General features: G+C 39.6%; 1 protein-coding gene across 4 annotated transcripts in view; it reads right to left on the reverse strand.

Moving 5' to 3' along the window:
• Positions 1-26329, reverse strand: part of RCAN2 (regulator of calcineurin 2) — a 266517-nt gene that overhangs the window by 205077 nt on the left and 35111 nt on the right. For all 4 annotated transcript variants that reach the window (XM_064597680.1, XM_064597678.1, XM_064597682.1 and 1 more), the window contains exon 2: positions 19992-20218. In XM_064597680.1, the coding sequence (XP_064453750.1) occupies positions 19992-20216 (225 nt within the window). In that variant the 5' untranslated portion in view covers positions 20217-20218. The remainder of the gene's footprint in view (positions 1-19991; positions 20219-26329) is intronic.

The raw sequence follows: 26329 nt of genomic DNA on the forward strand, positions 1-26329 counted from the left end.
ACTCCATAGTGCGTACCAGTCTTGAAGAAAAGGAACAGCTGGCTAATGCAAAGATGTAAAGGTAAATGAATGAAAAACCAAAATTCCTCCTCAATACAAAACCCACCTAGCATACTGGAATGGAAAAGAAAAACAAGCAGATCTGCAGGTCGCAGAGGAGGTACTTTTTATTGAGCAATTACTGCAAAACAGGCCATGTTCTATGCACTTTATACAAATTATTTTACTTTAATCTTCACCCTTAGTTATTCTTACATTCATACTACAAATGAGGAAGCCAAAGCACAGAAATATTAAATCCCTTGCTCCAGGGCATAGTTAGGAAGTGGTAGGGAAAGGATTTGAACTATGGGAGACTTGTAACAAACACAGCAGAGGGTTTGAGTCTGCAAAACTTTTGTTACCACTTAGTAGCTACGTGACCTTGGGAAAGTGCCTTCACTCCCCTAAACAGAATGGTGATGACAACGCCCCTTCCATGTAGGATCGGTCATAGGGAGTAGATGGAAGGGAGGATCACCTCATTGAGGGGGATGAAGCGGGAGGACTATCACTGGGATGGTTTCCTGAACCCCTAAAATAATTAAGACTGAATTTAGAAATCCTAAGAATAAGAAATCTTGATTAATGCTTACACATTATTTAAAGACTGACTAAATGAACCATGTAAGCCAAAATCTCAGGGAAATTAAATAAATAATCACAAAAAATTATAGTCAATTCCTTTTGCAAAAACCACATTGTCCTTGATTACTATGTTCGTTTGATGTTCATTAAGAAATGCTACTGATTCCTCTCAGCAGCCCAGCTTAGTGGTTATGTGCGTAAGCTTTAGAGCCAGATTTTCTAGATCCCCATCCCTACTTGATCTTGGACTAGTTGCTGAACCTGTGATTCAATTCCTCACTGGTAAGTCAGCATAAATAGTGGTACCTTCTGCATTGCATTGTTATTAAGGCTAAAGGAGTTCACATATATAAAATAACTAAAACAGTGCCAGGCATATAGTAAGAGCTCAATAAATATTAGCCATTATTTTTCATCAAATTGTTTCCCAAGGACTTGATGCATGTCAGGACTGGATAAGTATCTGTATTGAATAAATAAATGCTGACATATCTATCAGATGAATGTAACAACGCACATTTTAAATGCTTATTAACATCCTACTTCCTTAACCCAGCTCTCAGAGTCACATGACCTTCAAAGCAATATATCTGTATTGATATATGATCAACAATGGGCTCTGGTTTTTCAAGAGAAATAGGAGAAACCAATACATCTTTACTATCAAGAATGAGAGGAGATAAATTCATACAGTCAAGGTGTCACCTTTAAATGTAAATAACATAAATATTCAGAAAATAAAGGCGGATGACCTCAGCCTCAGAAACAGTGCCAGGCAATCAACTGAGTAAAAGCTTATAATAAAATATAAATTATATTTATAATGATTTTAAAAAGCAAACCACAGTGTGAGAAATAGGCAGAAACTATGATGACCTAAGATTATAAAAACCAGGGTCCGTTAGGGAACTGCACCTAAAGTATTCCATTCAATATAGGGGAACACAGGATACAAAATATGCACGAATAACAGAATTGCAGAAACACATCTAGGGGGTATACCTTGAACGTGCCATTTAAGAGGCAACTTATCACAACAGAGGCATCTGGTCTTGGACCAAAAGACACAGTTCAAGCCTGGATTATGCCACATCTCTGTGAATACCAGCATACCACATCTAGCTCACATCTTTGCAGTAGGAGTCAAATGAAGTAACTCAGGTGACGTCCTTTGTAGGTGGCGGCCAACTCTTCAGAGTTGTCTTAATTATTATACTGAAGAAGGAAAAAATTATCTTTAGAGTAAGCAAAGTTTTAATTTCTGGAAGAAATAGATTGGTTCCATGTGAGATGTCTCCATCCGTATAAGCAGCACTGGAGGGACTGATTTCTAAGTATACCTAAATATATAGAAATATAAAAATTTTGTATAGAAAATATTAAAAGTATCACACATTCATTTCCTCAACAAATGTGGACACCAGGCACAGTGCTAAGTGCTGGAAAATGTCAAGTAAGGCGTACATGTTTCTCTCACGGACCCTAGAGTTTCGTTAATCCTATAAATAGATGGATCATTCATGGTGAGATGAGCACTCTGAAGGAAAGAAACACACACCATGAAAATGCATAACAGAGGAATTAATGAGGTCTGGGACTGGCACGGGAGGGGTAGGGATGAGGGTGCATATGGCAGATGCTGGCAGACGCAGCAGCACATGCAAAGGCCCTGGGGACATGACAACTCCTGAAAACTGAAAGAAGGCAGAGAGCCCAGGAGATGTGAGAATGTGAGGGAAAAGCTATGAGGTGGGTGGGCCTGGATGACCAGGCCAAGAATACTACAATTTAAAGGATCATTTCTTTATCGTCAAGGGAATGGGAAGACTTTGGTGAGTTATTACACACAATAAGACTTAAGATTTGAAACAGTAACAAGAACAACACAAAGACTCCATGTACAGAGTGAAATGGATTGAAGAGCAGCAAGAGGGAGCTAGTCAGAGATCAGGAAAGAGGTAACTCCAACAGTCCACATGGAAGATACTTGGACCAGGGATAAAAGAAAATGGTCAAATTGGACAGGACTTTAGGGGATAGAATCATCAGGATTGGTTGTTGATGGTGAGGGTGAGGGAGAGGAGAGCTGCTCATCTGAAGAACTGGGTGAAGGGACGTTCAGGTCAGGAATGCAGGGAAAAGTGGAAGGAAACGTGGTGAGCAGGAAAAGAACAAGAGTTTAATTTAGAACATGCTGAATTTCAAGAGGAGCTATTGGCTACCTGGCTCAGGAAGGTGGTTTAGATCAGGGAAGAATTTTGGCAGTTACTAATTAGGGTGTAGGGGGCAATTAAAGGCTTGGAGGAAACTGTTCAGGAGAATAAAGTGAGAGACAAAAGGAATATATGCACTTACGTTTATAGTTAAATTGAATCCACCTAGTCTCCCTAATGTGGTTTAAAACTGAACGTCTCATGGGCAGTTTGTATTTGCAACCCCCTATCACCTACTTGGTGTGGTTTCCCTTTGATTTATTCTGACTGAGAAATAAAAGGTTGCATTCTTTAAAGAGATGAGCAATAGCAAATTCCCAGCACATTTGTATGAAATGGGAAACTACAGAGAAGGAAACTAAGGGAGGCTATTAGCTGTAGGGTCTAAGAGTTATTAAATATTGAGGGACGAGGGAAAAGAAAAAGTCATCTTCCCTGATACAGCCTTTAAAATACTTTTGTGTAGAGGGCTCCAGATGCCATCAATCAGGAAAATGATCTCTGGCAGAGAAGAATATGGCTGGTATAAATAATGAATGAATGATGGCAGAAACAGAATATGGAAGTGGCATGTGCTCCTGGAGGGATTTTTTGCTGGAAAGTTCAAGCAACAGCTAAATGATTTTCTTCTCGTTAACTATCTTCCCAGAATCATATGTGTGTGTGTATCTCTATATCTATCTATATACATCTATGTATCTATATATACATCTGTATCTATCTACACATATCAATACATATATAATAGATACAGACATACACACACACACACACATACACACACACACTTGTATTTTCCTGTTTGAATTTTAGACATCATGGCAGATCCTTATTTAAAAAGAAAAATGACTCACTTTTAAATGTTAATGAAAACCTCTAGAGAAAAAAAATAGCATTACACCAAAGGTATTATTTAATACATATCAGCCCTCAATAAATTCACTCGGGGAAAAACAACCTTAAAAAGTCAACTCCTTGTCCTGGTTAGGACTCAACAACAGTGAAATGCTGGTGGTGATTCATGCGCCGTCATGTTGCTCTCAAGTATTAGAAGAACTAGAAGTATTTGTTCCTAGGGGCCAGCAAAGCGATTCATGTCATATTATTAAAATTGCTCTCGAATTCCACAAGAAGTGCACACATTACAGTCCTCACGTAAGTAGAACAGCAGTAAGCCATTTATTTACTGGCCTCTTTTCATTTCAACCTGACAGTGATTTAAAAGTTGGAGATAAAAAGGGGAAAAAAGGCCCTAGAGTGTCCACTGATTCACCCAGGCCAATATTCTAGCCAACATTTAAAAGTGTCATTAGCACTAGAACGAATTCCTACTTTCACAGTATCAGAATAATTTTATGTAATTTCCAATTAAAATAGGAAAAAGGAAGCCCTGGAATTTTTTGAGTTTGCATCACAAGCTACCTCTGCATACTTATATAGCAAAATCATGGCAATTCTGTTCAAAATTAGATAGACAGAGGCCCAAACACAGAGACAAAAATGTTGGGACTGAAGTAGAAGGCTTATAGGAAATTCTCTCAGTTGCTCTCACTCCACTTCCCTACTAATGAATTATACACTGTTCTTCAAGACAGTTTAAAAGCTGTACTTAAAATTTTAACTACACTTTGTATCAGCTTAGGAAAGCTAATTCACCATAATAATGAATTTGTGTGTTGATTTCATCTTCTGATTCTACTTGTTTTATGTGCTTCATCAAAAGCCATCCATGTCTTTAAAAACAATGCTGCACAGGAAGCTTAAAAAGAACCAGTTAGCAGCAAACTTGGCCAACGGGTTCATTAACTCAACTACTACCATAATTAGGCAACTGATAATGCACTGAAGGTATTAGCAATACCAAAATCTTAAACTGTGATAATAAATAATTTAGTTGAGGAGGCTTGTTTAATTGTGTCATTTCACCACCATGCATGAGAAAGTGGGATATATATGTCATTCTGCTCTATTAAGAGTTAAAAAGTTAAGTTAGTATAAACCTGAGAACCAGTGTGTGCTCTCTGTAACATATTGAACAACATTATCCTCGGATTTTAAGTATACTTGTTATTTTACTTTTGAGGGGAAAAAAAAAAAAAACCAACCAACCTTGGCTCACCAATTAAGAAAGCCCTAAATTATGAGCATTCTCAAGGTGGCTTTGGTTAAGTAACTAACTTCTTCAACTCTATGTGTCATACAAATTTAGGTTAACAATAATAATCATCAGGGATGTAATATCAAATCTTAGTGTTCTTTTTTACAATGCTGAAAATTATGGTCATTTGTTACAGCAGCTACAGGGCACTAATACTGTAGGAAAACAAACAAATCTGATTTACAGAGCTGGCTCATTTCCATAGTGTAAATATTCCCATGGCCAATTTTAAGCTACGCTGTAAGACGCTGCTCACAATCTGCTAAGCTGGTAAGAACTCACTATCAACATACCACTGGGTATAACCATAAAATGGCACTAATAACATAGGATACCTATAAAACCCTGATCCGAGACTTCCGTGTCATTCTCAGAGGGTCATGAATTTATCTTCAGTACTTTAAAATTTCCTTCAGCTGGTGAATGTGCTGATGATTAGCCATTTTCCCAACGCCACCTTTCTTCAAGCCCCATTCACACCACACGCCTGACAAAGACAGCAGTTCTTCCTGGCACACCAAATATATGCCAAAATTATAAAAGTGCTGAGTCCCACCACATGAGGACTTGCTACCCATGATACCAGTGACACCAATCAATGACAACTCAACAAATTCTCTCAAAAATCTTCATTGGCCTGAATGCCACCCTTTCTGGCATCCTGGGTGTGGGGCAGTCACGGCAGCAGCTAAATGGGAAGCTTCAGTGTCTCCTGTGGTCTGAGGAGACACATTCTTGTGCGATCTTCCAAAAGAGCTTTTTGGGAATGAAGGAAGAACCTCTCAGTGGGCTGCCTTACAGGAGTCTCCATGTCACTAAGCCAATGACTGTCCAAAGGAGGTTTATGAAGAGAAAACTTGAAAAATTTCAGCCTCCTCATTTGGAATGGAGGAAAGAAAAGAACTCAGAATGAGATGTCAACAATTGGATTGTAACTTTTTCTTCAAGCGTTGCTTCCAGAAACTCACCCCAGGAGATTCTTATCCAGTGATATGAGGTCCTAGAATTGGGATTAAGAAATGTCCAGGCAGTTCCTCTAATCTGTGGTTAGAAACTATCAACTAGACCAGTGTTTCACAAACCCGGGGTGATTCTGCCCCCCCAGGGGACATTTGGCAAGGTCTGGGGACATTTTGGGCTGTCAAAGCTTGGTGGGTGGGGTGGCGGGAGATACTACCAGCATCTAGTGGGTAGAGAGGCCAGGGATGCTAGTGAACATCCTACAATGCACAGGGCAGCCCCACATAAAGAATTATCAGTTCAGAATGTCAATAGTGACAAAATGGAGAAGCCCTGAACTAGATCAGGCCATGGCTCTATGCCTCCCATATTACATCTATTCCTAGCAACAAAATCTCTGACAGTGAAATATGTTGTTGCAATGCATTTTTTATTAATGATGAGATTTCTGTATAGATCAGAACATAAATCCTCACACCTTGTTTGTGCCAAGCAATAATCAGTATTACAGGAATAACAACCTGTGCCAAAGGAAATTTTAAAAGTTAACATAAATGGCATGAACTATTGTTCTGTCTACCTCAACTGTATAGGATTCTCTAGAGAATTATTTTTTTTTTAAAGATTTTATTTATTTAACAGAGAGAGACATAGCAAGAGCAGGAACACAAGCAGGGGAAGTGGGAGAGGGAGAAGCAGGCTTCCCGCAGAGCCGGAAACCCGATGTGGGACTCGATCCCAGGACCCTGGGATCATGACCTGAGCCGAAGGCAGACGCTTAACGACTGAGCCACCCAGGCGCCCTAGAGAATTATTTTTTAAATCACTTCTTTAAGTATAACCAAGTCATTCATACAAATTTAAATCTTTTTTATAATGATGTTTCTCTTCCACAGAAATGCCACTTTTCATTCATCTATTTTGTTGTGTTTCCTGTACTATTTTCTTCAGAAAAATATGCTTGGATTAAGTGAAGAATCTTCCAAACAAAACTCTTAAAGTACTTAATGAATATGAAAAAAAATCATATTCTGATTTTCACATTTACCTTCTCTTTCTAATGTAAATGTTAATCCCTTCTAAAGTAATTGGGCCCACTTACGTTGCCAATCGCAATTAACACATACTCGAAATTTGCTACAAGTAAGGATGAGACACCAGCAAAGACAAGTATCTTGTATTCAGTACACTTCTGTTTCCTGAAATTAAAATTTGAAATGACTGTAATTACTCATAAAGAAGGCTCGGTTGACCAAGCCAGTTTTCTTTGGAAACTGATGAAACGATAAACCAAATGGGAAGAAAATCATGAAGGCAAAACTCACTTGTCTTTTCAAGAAACTTCTAAGGACATTGTTCAGACTGTAACATAAAGTCCAACATGCATCAGGCTTCTCACTGAAGTATATAAATGCAATAGCCAAATGACTATAGCTAGCCTTTTTAACTTGACATTCAACATAAAAGAAAAGGAAGCTTTCTGGTAGGTGTTAGGAGAACGACAATTCAGGATTGGCAATTTACTGGTGCGATAAAGGCACGTATGGCTGTTCAAGGCACTGTATGTAGGACAGATAGCAAATGAGCTTTCCTCTGGGCTCGTTCTTGGGAATAAACTGGTATTTGTTCAAATTCCAAAAGAAAGTCATCTCATTTACCCCTGATCTTGATTTAGAAGTTCTGGGGGCAGAGGGAATGGACAAGGGCAGGCCGACCAGTGCACTGCTTCTTGATGAGTTAGGCAACAACCATAAGACAAGGAAAACAAGTCCTATGAGGTTTTTTCCTTTTTTCTTTTTTTTAAGATTTATTTATTTATTTGAGAGAGAGAGAGAGAGAATGGGCAGGGGGGAGTGACAGAAGGAGAAGAAGAGGCAGACTCCCTGCTGAGCAGGGAGCCCGACGCGGGGCTCTATCCCAGGACCCTGAGATCATGACCTGAGCCGAAGACAGATGCTTAACTGAATGAGCCACCCAGGCGCCCCGAGTCCTATGAGTTTTAAATGATGCCAAATGCAAAAGATCAGACGAATGGGCAGAAATTATTATTACTAGCCAACATTTGCAGTTACTGTGATCAAGGCATCATGGATTATGTCACTTACATCTTCACAACCACCCTATGAGGTAAATACTCTTACTTGATGCTTTACAGGTGAAGACGCTGAGGTTTGGAAAGGTTCAATAAACTGCCCATGGTCACACAAGTGACAAGCAGTGGGGCTGGGTTTTAGACCAGGCTAAAAGGTGCTAGAGCCCCTCTCTCCTAATCACTGTGCTACACCATTTCTCTAGAGACAGGGTGGCCCATGTGGGGAGGGTTTTGAGATCTGAGATAACAAAAGAAGAACCGACCCTGTGGATGGCTCAAAACAAAGCTGTCTTCCCAGCAAGTCCATCACACCAACACTGGTGCTTTCAGCCATACACAGACACCGATCTCGTGATTGCCCTTCCGTCACCTCCAGACACAAAAGGTATACTATCCTATGATATTAAACAGCTGGCTCATTTTATTCCAAGCAGTTGCTTCCCTTTATGCTTCAGTTAGAATAGCATTTGGCTATGCTCACAAGCCATTAGTACTCCTATGGGCTTAAAAGTGCCACATAAAATAAATTGATCATATTCGGGCATATGCTCTGAATAGGCAATGGGAAAACCAGCCTCTATATTGACCCACAGAGTTCCATTTCTAAGCTTGCTCAGTCCCTTTTACTGCCCTGTCATCAAGTTCTAATACGGTTTACAATCTACATGCTTATTTAGTTTAACAGCCTCTAATAACATTTGTTTTGGCTGCTTTTAGTTGATCCTGCACAAATGCCAACAGTAGCACCCTCTACCCTGCCCCAAATGTGAGGAATCTAGAGTTGCTTAATGAAACACAAGGCATGGAAATGCGTCTTGAAATGTCAAAACAGGTAAAGTCACTGACTAAGGAATTCGCAAACCAAAATGGGCACTGAGTAAAAACGAGAAGGAGCCAACCCTTCAGGGAGGAAGGCTTTTTATTTTGTTGTTCCTGGTGTTTGCAACAATATGTAAGTCTGACAAAGGGCTGAAAAAATCCAAGTGACAGCTCCTGACAAAGTCATCATGTTGACTGTGGAAAACCTAAAAATGCAGAATGTTTGGGAGGCAAAATTCTAAAGAGTGTGCCCTGAATCTGGCAATTAAGAAAGCATTCCATTCCAACTTGGAGTGGTGACAGGATCTTGACTGAAGTGACTTTCTGTAGAGTCCAGACACAAGGGCTATTCTTAGAACAACCAAAAAAAGCATGGAGCTGCCTAAAAATAATGATGACTCAACACCTAGAGGCTTCAATGATGTAATGTTGTCAAAGAACACCCTCTCTCTTCACAGGTTGCAGCTTTTAAAAGAAGCAAGCTCACAGCTCACCTTCTGAGGAAAGCAAAAATGTCACACACTGAAGGAGAAAATTAGGACATGTGGGTCACATATAGAATGTTCCATCCACGCGACGCAAGTCATGGTGGCCTGGTTCGCTTGCTGAGGAAGCCCCTGCCAGAGTCAGAGTCCGTTCTTTCCCTCTGCCACCCACACGCATCCGTTGTCCTTTCAGAGCAGGGCCTATGAGACAGGACAACAGTGCTGATTACACAAGAGGCAGGCTGAAAAATCTGTCCTCAGGACACCGCAGTCAGCACACTGCACTGCAAAGGATGGGTCCATTTGGGTCCAGACGGTTGTACGGGGGCAAGGAAGGGGCTCCGAACAAAAAACAGAAACATATCCCAGAGGCTTCTCCCTCCCCTCTTAGGTGTGCCCCTCCCCTGTGCTCCTATATATGTTGCGTCCATCTCCATCTCTCACTTCACCCGACTTGTGCTATCATTACCAGACCCCAGGAAACGTAATGCTTCACGAGGGCTCGCACCTCATTCATTTTTATACTCTCAGTCGCCAAGAGCAATGTTTGGGACATGGTAGATATTCAATAATCGTTTAAAATTTGATGGCTGGATTGAGTAGACTGATGAATGATGTAGGAAAGATGTTAGGGTTCGAAGCTGATGGACAAGAAAGAATTCTTGAGACGTCTTTGGTGTAAAAAGGTAGTTTTGTGAAAGCACGGGGACAGGACCCGTGGTCAGAAAGAGCTGCACTGGGGTCAAGAGGAGTGGCCCATTCTCCACCTTTAAGTTGGGAGGTGGTTAGGGATAGCGGCATAAGCCTCCCAGGTATTTTGGAAACAAGGTTTCCAGGATCCTGAGGGGGCTAGCTATTTTTAGGAAAATGTCATTTATTATTGTGTAGTAAACCCTCAGTCATGAGACCCTTCAAACGTACATTGGTGGGTCATATGTTCGGAGGATGATTGCCAACATGTATCCTGGGGGTGGAGGGCTGAGATAAAGGAAGCTTCCAAAGGAATTTTTATATGTTAACGTAGACTTAGAGGATCCTGGGGGTTGGGCTAAGATTGTCTTTTGCCCTTAGCAAAGTATTAACATCGAGGCAGCTGAGTTCCTAGAGGAATGTCACTCTGCCTGTTTCAAGGACTTGTCAATAGGCTGTAAGTAGTAAAGAAATGTAACCATTTTTCTTCTGCCTTTGTTTCTCAATTAATGCAGTACTCTCTCCTTGCCACCATACTAATGACTCACTGCCCTTCCCTGGGTATGTAGATTGTACATCTTAGGATTTATCTTAAGTATACCTTAGGATATAGTATCTTCTAGGGATGGGAATTCTTGATCAGAAAATAATCTTCAAAGATATAAATGTAGTAGTGATCTGAAGGGGCACCTGCACCCCAGTGTTTACAGCAGCAATGTCTACAACAGCCAAACTATGGAAAGAGATGAGATGTCCATTGACATGAATGAATAAAGAAGATGTGGTTCATATATGCAATGGAACATTACTCAGCCATCAGAAAGGATGAATACTTACCACTTACATCGACATGGATGGAACTGGAGGGGATTATGCTGACTGAAATAAGGCAATCGGAGAAAGACAATTATCATATGGTTTCACTCATATGTGGAATATAAGAAACAGCACAGAGGATCATAGGGGAAGGGAGGGAAAACTGATGGGAAGTCATCGGAGAGGGAGACAAACCATGAGAGACTCTTAACTATAGGAAACAAACTGAGGGTTACTGGAGGGGACATGGGTGGGGGGATGGGGTAACTGGGTGATGGGCGTTAAGGAGGGCACGTGATGTGATGAGCACTGAGTGTTATATGCAACTGATGGATTACTGAACTCTTTACATCTGAAACTAATAGGTTGGCTATTGAATTTTTTAAAAAAATGAAAAAAATAATCTTCAAGTCCAAAAGACTATAGAGCACTGTAGGAGATACTTGGGAACACGTTTCCCACACCACAGAGCCAATGTACTTGTTCTTAAGGCTTGCTCTGTTCAGCAAGAAACAAAGCCAGAGACAGGGGTTTGAAAGTCAAGGCTGGGGGCATTATAAATAGATACAATTAAAAAAAAAAAAACAAAACCCAACTGCATCCTATTCAATACACTAGGTCTTACATGTAAGACTGTTTCTTTTTCAAAAAGGTGACCTTGTTGCAACAATGCTTTCATTGTGTATTTCTGGAATTCCCCAAAGTTAGGTCCCAATCACCAAAAGAAAACCATTCATATTATTTTGTAGCGATTTTTCATTATGGTATATTGCTTTTAAATAAAAATTATTTTACTAGGGTTAGTTACCCCCCTGAATCACCATACACGGCTCTAAGTTTGTTTCCACAACTTCAAACCCACCCTAAATATGAAGGCTTTGCAACTCACTCAAAACACTGCAAAGCATGCTATCAGGGATGCCCAAAGAGGAGTCCTTTTGAAAGAGACCGTAGTTGCTTAGATATGTAAACTCAGAGAAGTTCCTTTAGGGAAAAGACAACCCCAATGGAGCTGAGAGCCCATTTGTCAACAGGAAGCAGGGCAAGGGCAGGGCCAGGAAACCAAATGTAAACTCACCTTCCCCCCCTCTTTCTAAATCATGATGACCGCCCCCCCTGACTCCCACATTTAGAGCAGGAGTAGGGGTAGGAAGCAAATTTAATGAAAGCTAGTTATTGGTGCCAAATTTCTCACATTGAAGGCTCGTTCCTCTGAAAATTTTGAAAGAAACTATTTGAAGTGCTAAACTCCTTTCTTCTTCTATGCTCCTCGCAAAACCTCGAACTTCATCCACATAGCGATAAAGTTAAAATGCACTTCTGGTCCAAGTCTTACGACTGGAGAGAATGTAGTACCAAGGAGGAATATAATCTACTTGAAGGAAAGAATATAATTCTCAAGGATCAGGCATTGAAACCAGAGCACCTTCCCATGAAATAATTTGGCTCTAGGTGTTTAGGAGTCAAAACTAGACTGATAACGTTAGAAGCTCAAACTTAAATACACATATCCTCAAGTGGCTTATATGTGTTCGTTTTCTCACCAATTAAATATCAGAATAACAGTCAGATTTAAGAGTCAAGCTGAAGTTATGTGACCAGGTGCTTTTCTAAACACACGAAGCCCACATTTGCAGTGGGAGGTGTTGTTAACTGTGATTGCCACGTAACATTTTTTTCCTTGAAGATATGTTAAAACCATTCTTCCAAACAATATGAATTACAGCAAAAAAATGTGTATATATTATTCTAAAAATATATACTCTACTAATTTAGGTGATTTGTTTTTCTCTATTCATAGTGGCATTTAAAACGTCTGCAAAATATAACCTTAGTGACTCCTGGGCCAGTCTCCTTATATATTTAAAGACACAATAGTTAAAGTTCTCATGAAGATATGAGCAAAGTTTGATGAGATAATTCAGAAAATGTTCTTGCATTATACCTATGCATAATTAGGTTATGGTCCAAAAGAAGGTTTGGTCCAAATTAGGTCCAAAAGAAACAGAATATCAAGATCACTAAGAATAAATACAGTAGCCATGATTGAGTATTAATTTTTAATTTGAGCTTCCTGGAAGCTAAGAAAAGAAAACATGGAGGTTACATAATCTTCCTAGAGAGAAAAATACCAGTTCCCCAAAGTAAACAAAGTTTTCTCAGTACTATGCTCTGAAAGAAACAACACATGAACCTTATTTGGGGAACCCTGAACAACATGTATCCTAGAACAAACACAGAAACAGTTTTCATGTGGCAAAGGCTGAAATTAAACTTTCTTGAAACCCAAGGCTTTCCTAGCAAAGCATAATTTCGTTAGGATTCTACAAAGAGTGGCTAAACCCAGCCTTTCTTCCTACCTCCACAGGACATGGGCCATGGGGGATTTCCTTCCTGGAACCAGGGACAGAGAGTCACAGGCTGGGTAGTGGGGAGGGGGATGAAAGAGAATGGGGAAGGGAACCAATGTTTACCAAGAAGACCTAGCGTTTTACCACCTCCTCTTACCCATTTCACCTCATTTCACCATGTAACAAACCTATAAAGAAGGTATGGTCAACCCCATTTTATAAAAGAGAGAACGGAGATTCAGAGAAGTTAAGTCGGCCAAGATCACCTAACTAGTATGCAGTAGAGGCAGGATCTAGATCCAAAGTCCTCACACAGGGTGTAAGTGTGTAAGTGCCCACGTTATATCCAGGACCTCAGGGGAGGTTACAGGATGCAGAAGAATCATGATCTTGCTCTATTGCCCTCAAGACACTTACAATCATCCAGCTGGAATGTAAGACCAGACCATCATATGAGGCAGTGTATTCTATGCATAAATAATAGACTAAATGACCTGGAGTTAGTAATAGCTGCAAATATGGGGGGAAATTGTAGGCTTTGAACAAAGTACAAGATATGATATTTCAACATGTTTGATGAAAAATCTTACCCATGTCATGTATCTGATCAATGGGTCTCCACCTCAAAACACGGATGGAAGATTATGGTGCTTATAGTTCAAACAATGGTTATGTTGTATAATAAAACATCCCCAGCAAAACATATTACCAAAACATCACCAGAAATTGATCAAACTTAAAAAAAAAAATACACAGGTTCTGTTTCTATATATCCATTCTTCTTAAAAGGCAGGAGAGTATAGTTGAACGCTGTATGCAAAATTATAAATGGGTAGGTAATTATAAATGAGTAGATAACAGTGAAGTATGAGCAATGCTCTAATAACCCCACTCTCATACAGCAAAGATCATACGATATTAATGCAATTGGCTCTCAGCTCATCCATATCACACTGATCTCATCCATGGAGCTAAATGTCAGGCCTGCTGTGAAGGATACCTGGGTGTTGCTTTAAAGTTCACGTCCAAACTCTCTGACTTTCTCTGGTTACCTCTGAACAGGCCCAGAATTTCAGACCACTGACCTAAGAACAGAATCAAAGAAGTCCATAAAGGTAGGGTGAAGCCAATGCCATTTTTAGCTGGTGGAAGCAAAGAAAAATAATAATAAAGCCCCTTCCCCTGCTCTTCCCTGGGGCTCCAGCTCTGAAACTGCCTCTTAAAAAAAGAAAGTTCTTAGGCAACACAACTCAACAGTTATCCTCAAATTTATACATCCTTTTAAATTTGAAGTAACTGAAAATTGTCCATTATGACTAGGGCCACTGGGATGGTTGTGTCTTGTGTGCACTTTTCGGGGGCTCCTGGCCTGGGAAGAAAGTAGAGAATGAAACCGAGCCTGCCCTCCACTTGCGAAGCCACTCACAACTGCTCAGGGCTGCATCCACCCCTTCAGCTCAGGGAAAAGGGCACCATTTTTTCAAATTCACCCATCTTGGCCCAGGCAGTTATGTCCTAAGATTGCTTCTGCCCACAGGGGCACCTTCTCATCATTCACAGGGTCACTGTATAAGCTAGCCACAGCTCTGATGGAAACCATCTGAAATGGTTTCCAAGTACCTTCGTTTTTCCAAGAAGGGAAAAAAGCTTCCTGTCCCTCTTTAATATTATCCTGGACTAATTGGAACATGGCAGCCATTTTTCCCAGGTGCCATCAAGAATATATGCTCACCTGCTTTTTGGCACAGAAACCAAATACTCTCAACTCTGTATGCATCAGGCTTAATTCTTTCCACGGCCTCAATTATTTTCAGGTAGTTAAGTGGGGCATTTAGAGTGGCTTGTCAGACACTCGAGCCCCAGGGGGTCACTCAGTGCTGTGGAAAAGCAAGGCACTAAATATGCCTCTGGAATATTTCAGTCACTTTAGGAAAGGTTAAGGTTCCAGGGAATGTCCAAAGCAGCTTTCAAATCTGCCCCACGCTGGGCCGCTCATCTGGCAGGTGCCCCCAAGTGATTAGCGGTGACTAATTATGGTTCCCAGTCATCGTCCAGAGAAAAGACAAAACAGGAATAACTTCACTGAGTACAACGATACTCACTGTCTTTTTTACAATTTAGATCTTCTTTAAAGCAACAAACCTATTTGTAAATGTCACTTTCACCTATCAAGGATGAATAGCACAAGAAAAACAGTGAAACTTGTAAGTATTCCTTAAATACGTGGTAGCTAATTTAACTGTTAACTGCTTTAGTATTTAAAACAAATGCTCAGTTATCATTTTCCCACCCTTAGGTCACTATAGACTACTTCATTTTTTATTTTTTCAACGTATCTTCAGCGACGCTTAAACTACAATAAATCATCTTCTTGTTTATCCTTTGCTACACATTTACAACCGAACTGATTTGGACTCAACCAACACATTTATGTTTACCTTGAGTCTTGCTATTAAATTACCTGAGTTCTCTGCCTTATATTCTTTTACTTGAATGTTGATGCTGGTGGATGGCCAAATTTATTTCTAGAACCTGTTTTCCATAGTAGAGTTTAGAAATGGTGAGGTATGGTGGGTAATGAACTAGAATTAAAGGTCAAGAGGACTTGTGCTTACTGTATCCAAGTTACACTCTTAAGAATAAACCCCCAACTCCCAGTGGTTTAAAGCAACAAAGGCTTTTTTTTTTTTTTTCTTGTCATGTTACATGTTCCTCATGGGTTGGCCAGGACTCCGCTCTGTGTCATCACTCTCCTCACCCCACAATCCAAACTGCCTGAGCAGGCACCACCTGGCACAATGCCAGTTGCCCCAGCAGCGTGAAAAGAACATTCTTCAGGGTCAAACATTCGTAATTAAATGCTTGACCTGGAAGTGATGGGTCACTTCTGCTTACACATTGGGCAGAACCAGGCAGAGGGGTCCAGGGAAGACAACTCTGATACAGGCTCAGGAGGTAGAGAAGCAGAAAGACACCACCCTTATTGGGTAGTCGCGACAATTAAAGGCTTTACTGTTTGTAAAGCATCTGGAAGAGCACCTGGCACCTTGCTATATGCTACATAAATATTTGCTGCTATTATTGCTGATTATTATTATTATTAAACTGAACTGAATAAATTCATCATTTTGGAGGCCATTATCAAGTCAGGCTTCTCCTTACTGAATTGCATTTGACTAAATGTTTCATGGTGGTTGTTTCCCTGTTCTCCTTTACCTACTAGTGAATGCCAATATCCCATTGAGCAAACCCTCACCTATCTTTAGAACAGATGCAGGGCAGCCCCCAGGATATCCCTCCAGCCTCACCTGTCTCAAGATGAGTCTCTGTAGTCCAGCTGGATCCAGAAAGGCAAACCAAGGGGAGCATGCCAAAGGGAAATGAACCCTAGTAGCTTTTAGGTGTTGCATGCTGTGAAGACCCCAGTTCTAAATGTGCTTCCTACAAAAATATTTATGTTTCAAGCTGTAGCATGCAAACAGCAATCTGCATTTATTGGTTGCAGATGCCAATTTCCTCCAGCTCCAGTTCTCTTCTGTGTTATATAAACAAATCTCAACCATCTGGACCACAACAAGCCACTCTGAAGTATGTGCTCACTCCTTGCAAAAAGCATCAAATCAAAATATAATCTCACAGAATTCTGCCTAACAGAAAATTGGAGTGAACAATTTTCACAAAGCAGTTTTTAAAATGTTCTTTAGGTGTCAGAATAGGATAAACAGGATAGCAAAAAGGAACTTATCAGAATATTTATTACTTTGATAAACAGAAACAAGCATAATAAGATCATATCCTGTGGTGTTACCTATATTAATAGTCCCATTTAGTGGCTTCCAAATTAGTTCAAAAAGGAGAAGAGCTCAGAAAAATCATCTCAGACAAGTGGGAAGACAGAGAAGAGATTGGTGCAAGACTCATTCATGATAGTCAGAAAGCAAAAACTTAAATTCCTACCCAGCTAAGGAAGTTAAAAATGTATGCTTTATAATAACTGCAAGAAACAATCTAAACTATAGTCCATCAATATCAAGAAACAATGAACCAGAAGTAGACCGTGCCAAGAAAGAAAGGACTCTGCCCTAACAAGTTCTATATGTTGCCAGCTACCCACCTGGACCTCTGCAATGAATACTAAGCATCATTTCCAATGCCTTGTCCCCCTGGTATAACTTCAGGCTGCTAAGTGCATCTTCCCAAGGCCAAATATTTTAGAACATCACCATGGCCATCTTTGTCCACGGGCAAATGCAGGAGTGCTAGAAATGCTTCTTGTTCCTTTTCCCTCCACCTAAAAATATCTCTTCACCAACTTAGCATGGTGCCTAAAATGTCCACCCTTTGGGAAAGATAATGATCATCAGACTTTGTGAGTTAGATTCATGAACTTTGAACATTGTGGAAAGAATTTCCTGAGAGATTGGCATACAAAACAAATGAGTTTTGTTAAGATACTGAAAAACAATGGAGGAAAAAGGAAGATTATAAAGGTCTAGAACTTAAAGAGAAAGATGTGCAGGGAAAATGAGGGGTCCCAAGCTCCCCAAATACATTTTTCCAGTGTCCCATGATCATGCCTCCTTGCTATTGTCAACTCATTTGGTATCTGATCATCTTGCTTTGTCATCCTTAACCATATATATATATAGTTAGTACATAGAGTTGAATCAAAACTGAATCTAGATCAGATTATTTGATATCCCATAGACTTTCCTCAAACGGGAGCCATAAAATCATTCAGGGTAGAAGACTTTCTATCTGATTTAATAAGTCTAATTATGGGGCGCCTGGGTGGCTCAGTTGGTTAAGCGACTGCCTTCGGCTCAGGTCATGATCCTGGAGTCCCTGGATTGAGTCCCGTACCGGGCTCCCTGCTCAGCAGGGAGTCTGCTCCTCCCTCTCCCGCTCCCCCCTCTTGTGCTCTCTCACTCTCTCTCTCTCTCAAATAAATAAATAAATAAAATCTTTAAAAAAAAAATAAAAATAAAAAAATAAGTCTAATTATGTAGACATTGGCCAATTATAAAATTCACCTCCTTGGCTATAAAAATGTGGTCTAAATAATTTGAAACTGGCTCCATTGAACTACATCTTGTTGATTTCAACTCAATATTTTATCGAGGTCATTTTAAAACCAAATACTTTGGTCAAGCTGCAATGTACCAACTTTGTATACAAATTAAATGAGAGTATTCTGTAATCCATGATTCAATCACAGATCAGAGTATCAGAATAGATGCGGGAACTCTCCCCAAGCTTCTGTCTTCCTATATAACCAATCCTGGTTCAGTAGATCAGTTATGCTTGAGCAGCACTCCAGAATGGGATAAGCTCTCCCTAGGTCTTACTGTTTCAATCTGCCAGGAAGTACTTAATCAGGAAAGAATCAAAATCCTCTTTTGGCCTCTAAGGAAAATCTTTCTAATTGTTGATTAATTTAGATAAACAGATGATAGAATGAGAAAACACAGAATCTTATTTCATAGTTAATGTCAGGCAGATTTCAGGGGGGAAATTACTGTCTCTGAGTAAATTATAATCTGTGTTATAAACTGGTTATAATCCAAGAGCAAAATTCTCAGTTTCTTTCAAAGAGATCATGTGCCATTTTCTTACTCCAAATAGTCACGGGATCACAACACTGGAGGTTCTAATCACATCTAAGGCCTTGGACTTCAAGCTATTTTTAGCCTATCTTTTTAATGTTCAACTCCAAAGTAATATCAATATAAAATTATCTTTATAATTCCTAATCCTCCAGGCTATCAGAATTGCTTACAAAACCAATAAAATCCAGGTAAAAAAAAAAAAAAAAGACTTCCAGTAATCGTTTTCAGGCAAAGGAGTTTGGAACGTTCAGCAATTGGCAAAATCAGCCCAAGTTTGTGAAATGACAATCATAAATCCTACTCTTACATCTCACACAGAGGCATATACTTTAGGTTAGGAAAAAAGGCCCTTCCCCCCAAAAGATGTTGCCCATGTTTTATAATATACTATAATAGTGGGTGTTTGCAATTAGAAATCCACATCACAGGGAAGCTTTGATCTATTCAGAGACCCCACTAAAAAGGTCAGAGAAATCTAAAATAATGCATTTAAAAAGATCTCCCAGCAGAATATTTAACTCTGATTTCCAAGAATACTTACATTGAATCAAGTTTGTTTCTTAAAATGAGAAACTTCATTTTCTGGAAAATACTTGTACACAGACAACCTCATTGCCCAATCATTTCAAATCAACAACTTTTCCTCAAATTCTTACCACACACTTAACAATTCCACCCTGTGTGGTGTCACTGAGCAAAGCAAGACTCAGATGACCGGCCAACTTACCTTTCTAATAACACCTGTGGGACTCCGCTCACAGCTATGTTTGGAACATTCGCCAAACTGCATGAGGGGTAGGGGTACAAGAGAGCTTGCACCATTTTGAGAAAGGCAAATCATGGTTTTGGCAGAATAGGAAAAAATAAAACTTTTTTAAACAACATCTGCTTCCTAGCCCAAGGAGTATCTCCTGCAATCGCTATTCCTAATACCACTTGCTCTGTTAGATAGGCCAGTGAGTCTCTGAGGATGAGATCTAATTCAACATCCACAACCTTGTCACAGTTAGTTGATAACAGAGAAGTTTTTCTCCTCCTGCTATGCATGCCAAGAATAGAGCCAACAACACATTTTCCAAAACTTCAAAACATCAATCACAAATAAGCCATGGAAATATTTTGGGATAATGCCACATCTCCCCATGATTTTGGAGCAAAAAAGGCTCATTACCTTGCTCTCTTCTCCTTCAAACACTGACTGGTGAACGTTGCACGCAAACAATGAGTTGGGGAGGTCGTTGAAGTCAGTGATTGCTTGAAAGGCTTCCTCTGCAAAACACCGAGTTACAGCCCAGTCTCTGTCTATGCAGCAGAGCAAGAAAAGTCCTCCATCCTCTGGGATGTGCCCCTGCTGCCCCAGGCTCCTCATTCCAATGAAGTAAGATTCTCCCCTCATTCCTGAGGACACAAAGACGGACGCGTGTTAGAGTAGACATTGATTCCTTCACACTTGGTTCTAAGGCCACGGTTCTGGAGTGTGTGGGGCAGCGCAGGGGAGTGTGATTAGAAGCAGGGACTATGAGAAGGGGGAAGACCCAGAAAGTTCACATTACCCCCTTGATCTCTGAGTCACTATTTCCCATCCAGCTCTGCCTCCAGGCAACAATCCAGTCAGCTCTATGGTCAAAAAACCCCACTTAACCAAGATATGAATTGGAGGCTGGGGGCTCTAGCTCAGCTGCCCAGCATTTGCTAGATATGGGACCCGGGAAAGTTATATGAGCCTTTGCTTCCTTATGAAAATCAAACAGACTCAGGAAAGGCTTTGACGAGTTAGAGGATGAATTATATACCACTCCCACCACCACTACTACTAATGCCTGTCCTTTATCGAGTTCCAGGGACTGTTCCAAATGATCAACATGCATCAACTAACCTATTAAATTTTCACAATAGTCTGTGAGATTGGTACCAATGTTATCCCCATTTTACAGATGGAAAAACTGAAGAACAAAGCAAGGAAGTAACTTTTACTATGTCAATGATAAAATGGCAGGACCAGAATTCAAATCCAGAGAGTTTGGCACCACAGCTCACTTCCCTGGACCACAGAAATGAAACAGGACAAAATCAGTACAAGTCTGTATTTCAGGAAGTACAATCTACTTCATCACCACCCGAATCCTCATTGTGGTAACTCTAATAGTTAATGGTTTATCCATAATGAAGACACACACACACACACACACACACACACACCCCTGTGCCTTCTGCCTGGCATGATTACTCTAAGTAATTTGTGAATCCTGGATTTTGAAAATAAGTACTATCTTGGCTAATCCACAGTATATAGATACAGATTCCCTTTCCTCATTGCCCACATCACAGAACTTTCTAGTATTCATCTTACCTAGCTGTATTCATTCTATTATTTCTTCACTCCAACATTTCAAAATTCTACCCAGCTGCAGCCAGTTGGAGAGTTTTATCATTTTTTGATACTGATACATTGCAATAGATTTTATCAGTCTCCCCACATACTTTGAGGACAGTATCTACCTTTTTCTTTTGTATCTATTTTCATGCCTGTCATGCTCAGTAATTAGAAGCCCTGAAGGTGAGATAATTTGTCCATGGGTACACAAGTGAGACCAAGAGAAACCTCTAATGTGGCCGCTGGGTCATCTTCAGTAAGTTCCATTTCCCCAGTCCCAGCATTGCCGAGTACAGGACAGATGGGTGGGTGCCACAGAATATCTCTCTGCCCTCATGACATTTGTTAGACCCAAATTCTGATCCCCAGACAAGTAGGGGTTCCCGTGTATATCTCTCTTGAACTCTGAATATATCATTCAGGTGATGAGGTTATGTATTTCTGTTTCTATTTTTCCTAGAAACAAAGCCCAAGTGGGAACCTGATAAGCATCACTTGATGGTAATATAAATAATGCATTTCATATAAAATCTTGGGTCTGGTTGGGACAGGAGCCAAAAATTTAAAAATGTGAGGTAATAACTCTAAAAGCAGATCATTGTAGTTGTGGTAAATAAAAATGTTATTCCACATAAAATATAACAGAACCATTCCTGTATTTTAAAGTTCTTAAAATTCCAATTAATACATTTGCTATATTTATATCAACAAAGTATTTATTTGATTTGATTTTTTAATTTTTTTAAAGATTTTATTTATTTATTTGACAGAGAGAGAGAGAGCACAAGCAGGGGGAGCTGCAGGCAGAGGGAGAAGCAGCCTCCCCGCAGAGCAGGGAGCCCAATCCAGGGCTCGATCCCAGGACCCTGGGATCATGACCTGAGCCGAAAGCAGACGCTTAACCAACTAAGCCACCCAGGTGTCCCAAAGTATTTATTTTAAATAAAAATATAGTACAGCTTTCAAACTTTGTTTTATTCTGTAATTAATCCAAAATATATGAATATTTGTAATTACAAATATTTGAATGCAATACTTGTATTTGTTTTCCTTCATATTCATATTTATACTGTTGTTTCAAATATTTACTGTAATATGCATAATAACCATCATTTATTATTAGAGTACTAATTACTTTAATAGTAAGAATAATTACTAAGAGCATTAAAATAGTATAATTTTCATCAATGGATTATAGGAAACCTCTTTTTTTTTTTTTAAAGATTTTATTTATTTATTTGAGAGAGAAAGAATGAGAGAGAGAGCATGAGAGTGGGGAGGGTCAGGGGGAGAAGCAGACTCCCCGCAGAACAGGGAGCCTGATGCGCGACTCGATCCCAGGACTCCAGGATCATGACCTGAGCCGAAGGCAGTCGCTTAACCAACTGAGCCAACCAGGAGCCCCTTTAGGAAACCTCTTAATAATGAAGTCAGAATCATCCAGTAGCATGAAGTATAGCTATTATGTGTCAATACTGATTTTATTTTTAATCCTGTCCCTCTTATTTAAAAATTTTAAATTAATCAAAACTGATCCCAAAATGTTCCTAAATGTTTTCTGAGAATGTTTCAATTACTCTTTTTCCGAAGGAAATAAAAATCCATTGCTGAACTAATTAATTAAATAGATGGAATATTAAGCCTTACTCGGGGCTCATTTTAATCTACTCAAATAGCCTTAACTTCTGTTCTAAGCTGTAACAATACGATTATCTTCAAGAGACTTTATTTTAAGCTCATTACTTGCAGTAAAGATTTAAAAGGTGGATGCATTTTTGGCAAACAACCTATTCTACTTATATGGAGAAATATTTTAGAAGTCAGAGCTTTGTACAAAGGAACCCTGATTTCTCTTTCCAGTCCCATTACTGAGTCAGCTCGTAATCTGAAGAAGTCAATCGATCATTCGATGACTCAGTTTATCTTTATAAAAGGAGAACAAAAACATCTCTGCCTCCCTTCCTCTGCAGAGGAGGAAGAGGTGGGGCAATGAAAGAGAAATGGAAGAACTGATCAACATCAGCATTAACCAGTACATAAAAGGATAAGTAATATAAAATGCTGTAAAAACACGACATTATGATAATCTCAGAGCAAGATTATTATGCTTTGGTATTACCACTAACCTTTAGTAAACGCAAGCAAAGAGAAAGAAAGGGAAGCTCTGAAGACCAAAAGAACTCCTAAAAAGAAATGTGAAGGTCCTAGAGAGCCCCAAAGAACTCGTTTATCTTTTTAAATTCATTTCAAAACTCTGAACTGTTGTAAAACAACTTTGAAGCAACCATTGCCTTTACATGTATGATTCTTACTTCTAAGTCTGAGGTTGGTCATCCGAAAGAGAAGAGCTGCCTTCAGCTCAAGAGGCACCTCTTCTGGGAAGGTTTCCCAACCTCCCCCTTGGCCCGTGAACATGGCCTCCTTCCTCTGCCCGCTTTGAGCGCCCTGCACAGCCTTCTCCCATGGATCATCCTGCACTGTGCTTACTGCTTTACTAGTCTAGGTGTCTCTTGAGAAGAGACACTGACCTGTCTTCATCGGTGTATCTTCAGCCTGGTTCATATAGAAAGGCCTCAAAATGATGTTTGACGGAATTAATGAATTATGTAAAAAGGAGTCATGTTCAAAAAATAACAGACAAGCAAATGAGTTATAGTAGTCAACTTAAAATATATACATGAATGATACTTACTTCAAATGTATCCACTAATACCGAAAACAACCTACTCACTTCGATGTTAAGGTTAGATTTATAAAATGGAATTTTATAAATGGAAGATAGCAAGAACCACTCAAAGGATTCCTCTAGCTAAAATGAAAAATCTGCAGTGTGTAATTAAAATAACATTGATGTTTTTTAATTATACAAGTTCACTGAAGAAAAGAACTGAAAAATTCAGAAAGGTATTTTAAAAAGAAAATAAAAGCAAACCACAATCCTACTATCTGGAGAAAATTGTACTAATGTTTTGGTATATTTAGTTCTAGTGCTTTTTCACACATATAATTTCTGAAAAAAACTGGGATCCTGCTGTTTCGTATCCCAATTCTTTCTCAAAACATTGATAAAATCAAGAGCAGTTCCCTGTACCATTATACATTCTTTGAAAACACTAATTTTAATAGACACATAGTATCCCAGTATATGGATCTGTCATAATTTATTTAACCATTCTTCTGTTATTTGATATTTAGAAAGCATAAATTTCCATCACCATGTGCATCTGGTAAAGGAAAACCTTATTCACTATTAAAATATAAAGGGTCCCCTGGAAGAACCTCAAAACTTCTTCACATGCAGAGAAGACACATCTTTATGAGATGCTGGCAGGGGCCCCACAGGGACACTTAGGCTCCACTCCTTCTCAATGTTGCGTGCCTTCTGGACTGTGGTCTTCACATCAGCAAAATGGAGAAAGAACACGACTTTGTCTATCTTATGGTCAAGTATGACCGTCAAACGAGATGAAGCACACGAATGTCTTTGGAAGCCTCCAAAATAATATGTGAATTAAAGCTATTTATTACTCCTTCTTGGCTCATCCAGAGCAAGGCAATAGCAGAGGAACCTGGCCCTATGGAGGTGGTTGCCATCCCTACTGTTAAGTGTGTGAACACGTGAATGTCCATGAGGGTTAAGCCCATATCATTAAAATGAGAAACGAATAGAGCTGCTGCTCCAATATTTGGTAGGAGTGTGGCTGGTGACTCCAGTAGGAGGCAATGATGACTGTAACACAAAAGGGAGCAATTCAAATAGAAAACAAACAATCCTGGGCGCCTGGGTGGCTCAGTTGGTTAAGCATCTGCCTTCGGCTCAGGTCATGACCCCAGGGTCCCGGGATCGAGTCCCACATCGGGCTCCCTGCTCTGCGGGGAGCCTGCTTCTCCCTCTCCCGCTCCCCCCTCTTGTGCTCTCTCACTCTCTCTCTCTCAAATAAATAAATAAAATCTTTAAAAAAAAAAAAAAAGAAAAAGAAAAGAAAACAAACAATCCTGTCCCTCCCAAACACCACTAACAACACATAATGGTTATAATCCTACAAAGTTAGTAGCAATGAGAATATAAATGCTTGAATTTGACTCATTTTAATGAAGGAGGAAGCTTGAAGACAGGAAGATTTTTCAACTATTTCACTATTTTGCTATAATGTGAAAATGATTTTATCCAAGATCCTCAGATAACCTTATAGCACTTATTAAACATTAAAAGACTTGAAGATGGTACAGCTCCTACTATGAAGACTAGTCACCTGAAACTTAAAGATGCCTATAGATCAAAGAATGAGCAAATGAATAAATGTTTATTGCACAGATAAGGGAATAAATTCTCCCTCGATAAACAAGAATAATGTATTGCTGGGTTTCTACACAAGGATTTAAGCTTTCCAAAACCCCTACTTTTCATTCCCTGCAAACATTTATTTGGTACACTTAAACCCAGGAGAAGGGACTTCATAGAGGCATCTGATTCTGTTGGATATCATTATTGTCACAGTGTTATCAATATGCATGAGATTCAGATTTCTGAATTCAGAATTCTAAAAAAATTCCACCTTTCGGGGAATACGGTATATCTCATGCAAATGGGAAGCCATGCATTTGCTCATAGGGTTTCTGGTCTAGAAAGTGTTGGGGTGCTGGGCTCCCTGCTCAGCGGGGAGCCTGCTTCTCCCTCTCCCTCTGCCCCTCCCCCTACTTGCGCTCTCTCTCTCTCTCTCTCTCTCTCTCTCTAAAAAATAAATAAAATCTTTAAAAAAAAAAGAAAGTCTTATATAAGTCTGGATATAAAAGGAGGGGTAATTACAAATAATCCCATGAGAACAGCAGAGAGCCATGGCAAACAAAACAAAACAAAAAAATATAAAAACAAAAACCAGATTGTAAACCTCCACGGAGATACTCATATTTATACTAGCTTCACTACCAAGTAAAATCATCCCATTAATAGTGTGAGGTGTGTCCTATAAAAAGGCTAACACCACCTTGGAAGGGCTAGGGTGGTAGTAATCTATCTTGAGTCCCCTCAACATGGAGAGAACATCACAGTCAATTCTGAGTACCACTCACTACAGAAAAACTAGAAGTCTTTCTAAGGACATTATTTAGGCTTATCCAGGGGCCAAAAGTCATGT

The sequence above is a fragment of the Mirounga angustirostris genome, unplaced genomic scaffold (assembly GCF_029215605.1).
Source record: "Mirounga angustirostris isolate CCGP_5_RB_7025 unplaced genomic scaffold, mMirAng1.0.hap1 SCAF_8, whole genome shotgun sequence".
Lineage (NCBI taxonomy): Eukaryota > Metazoa > Chordata > Mammalia > Carnivora > Phocidae > Mirounga > Mirounga angustirostris.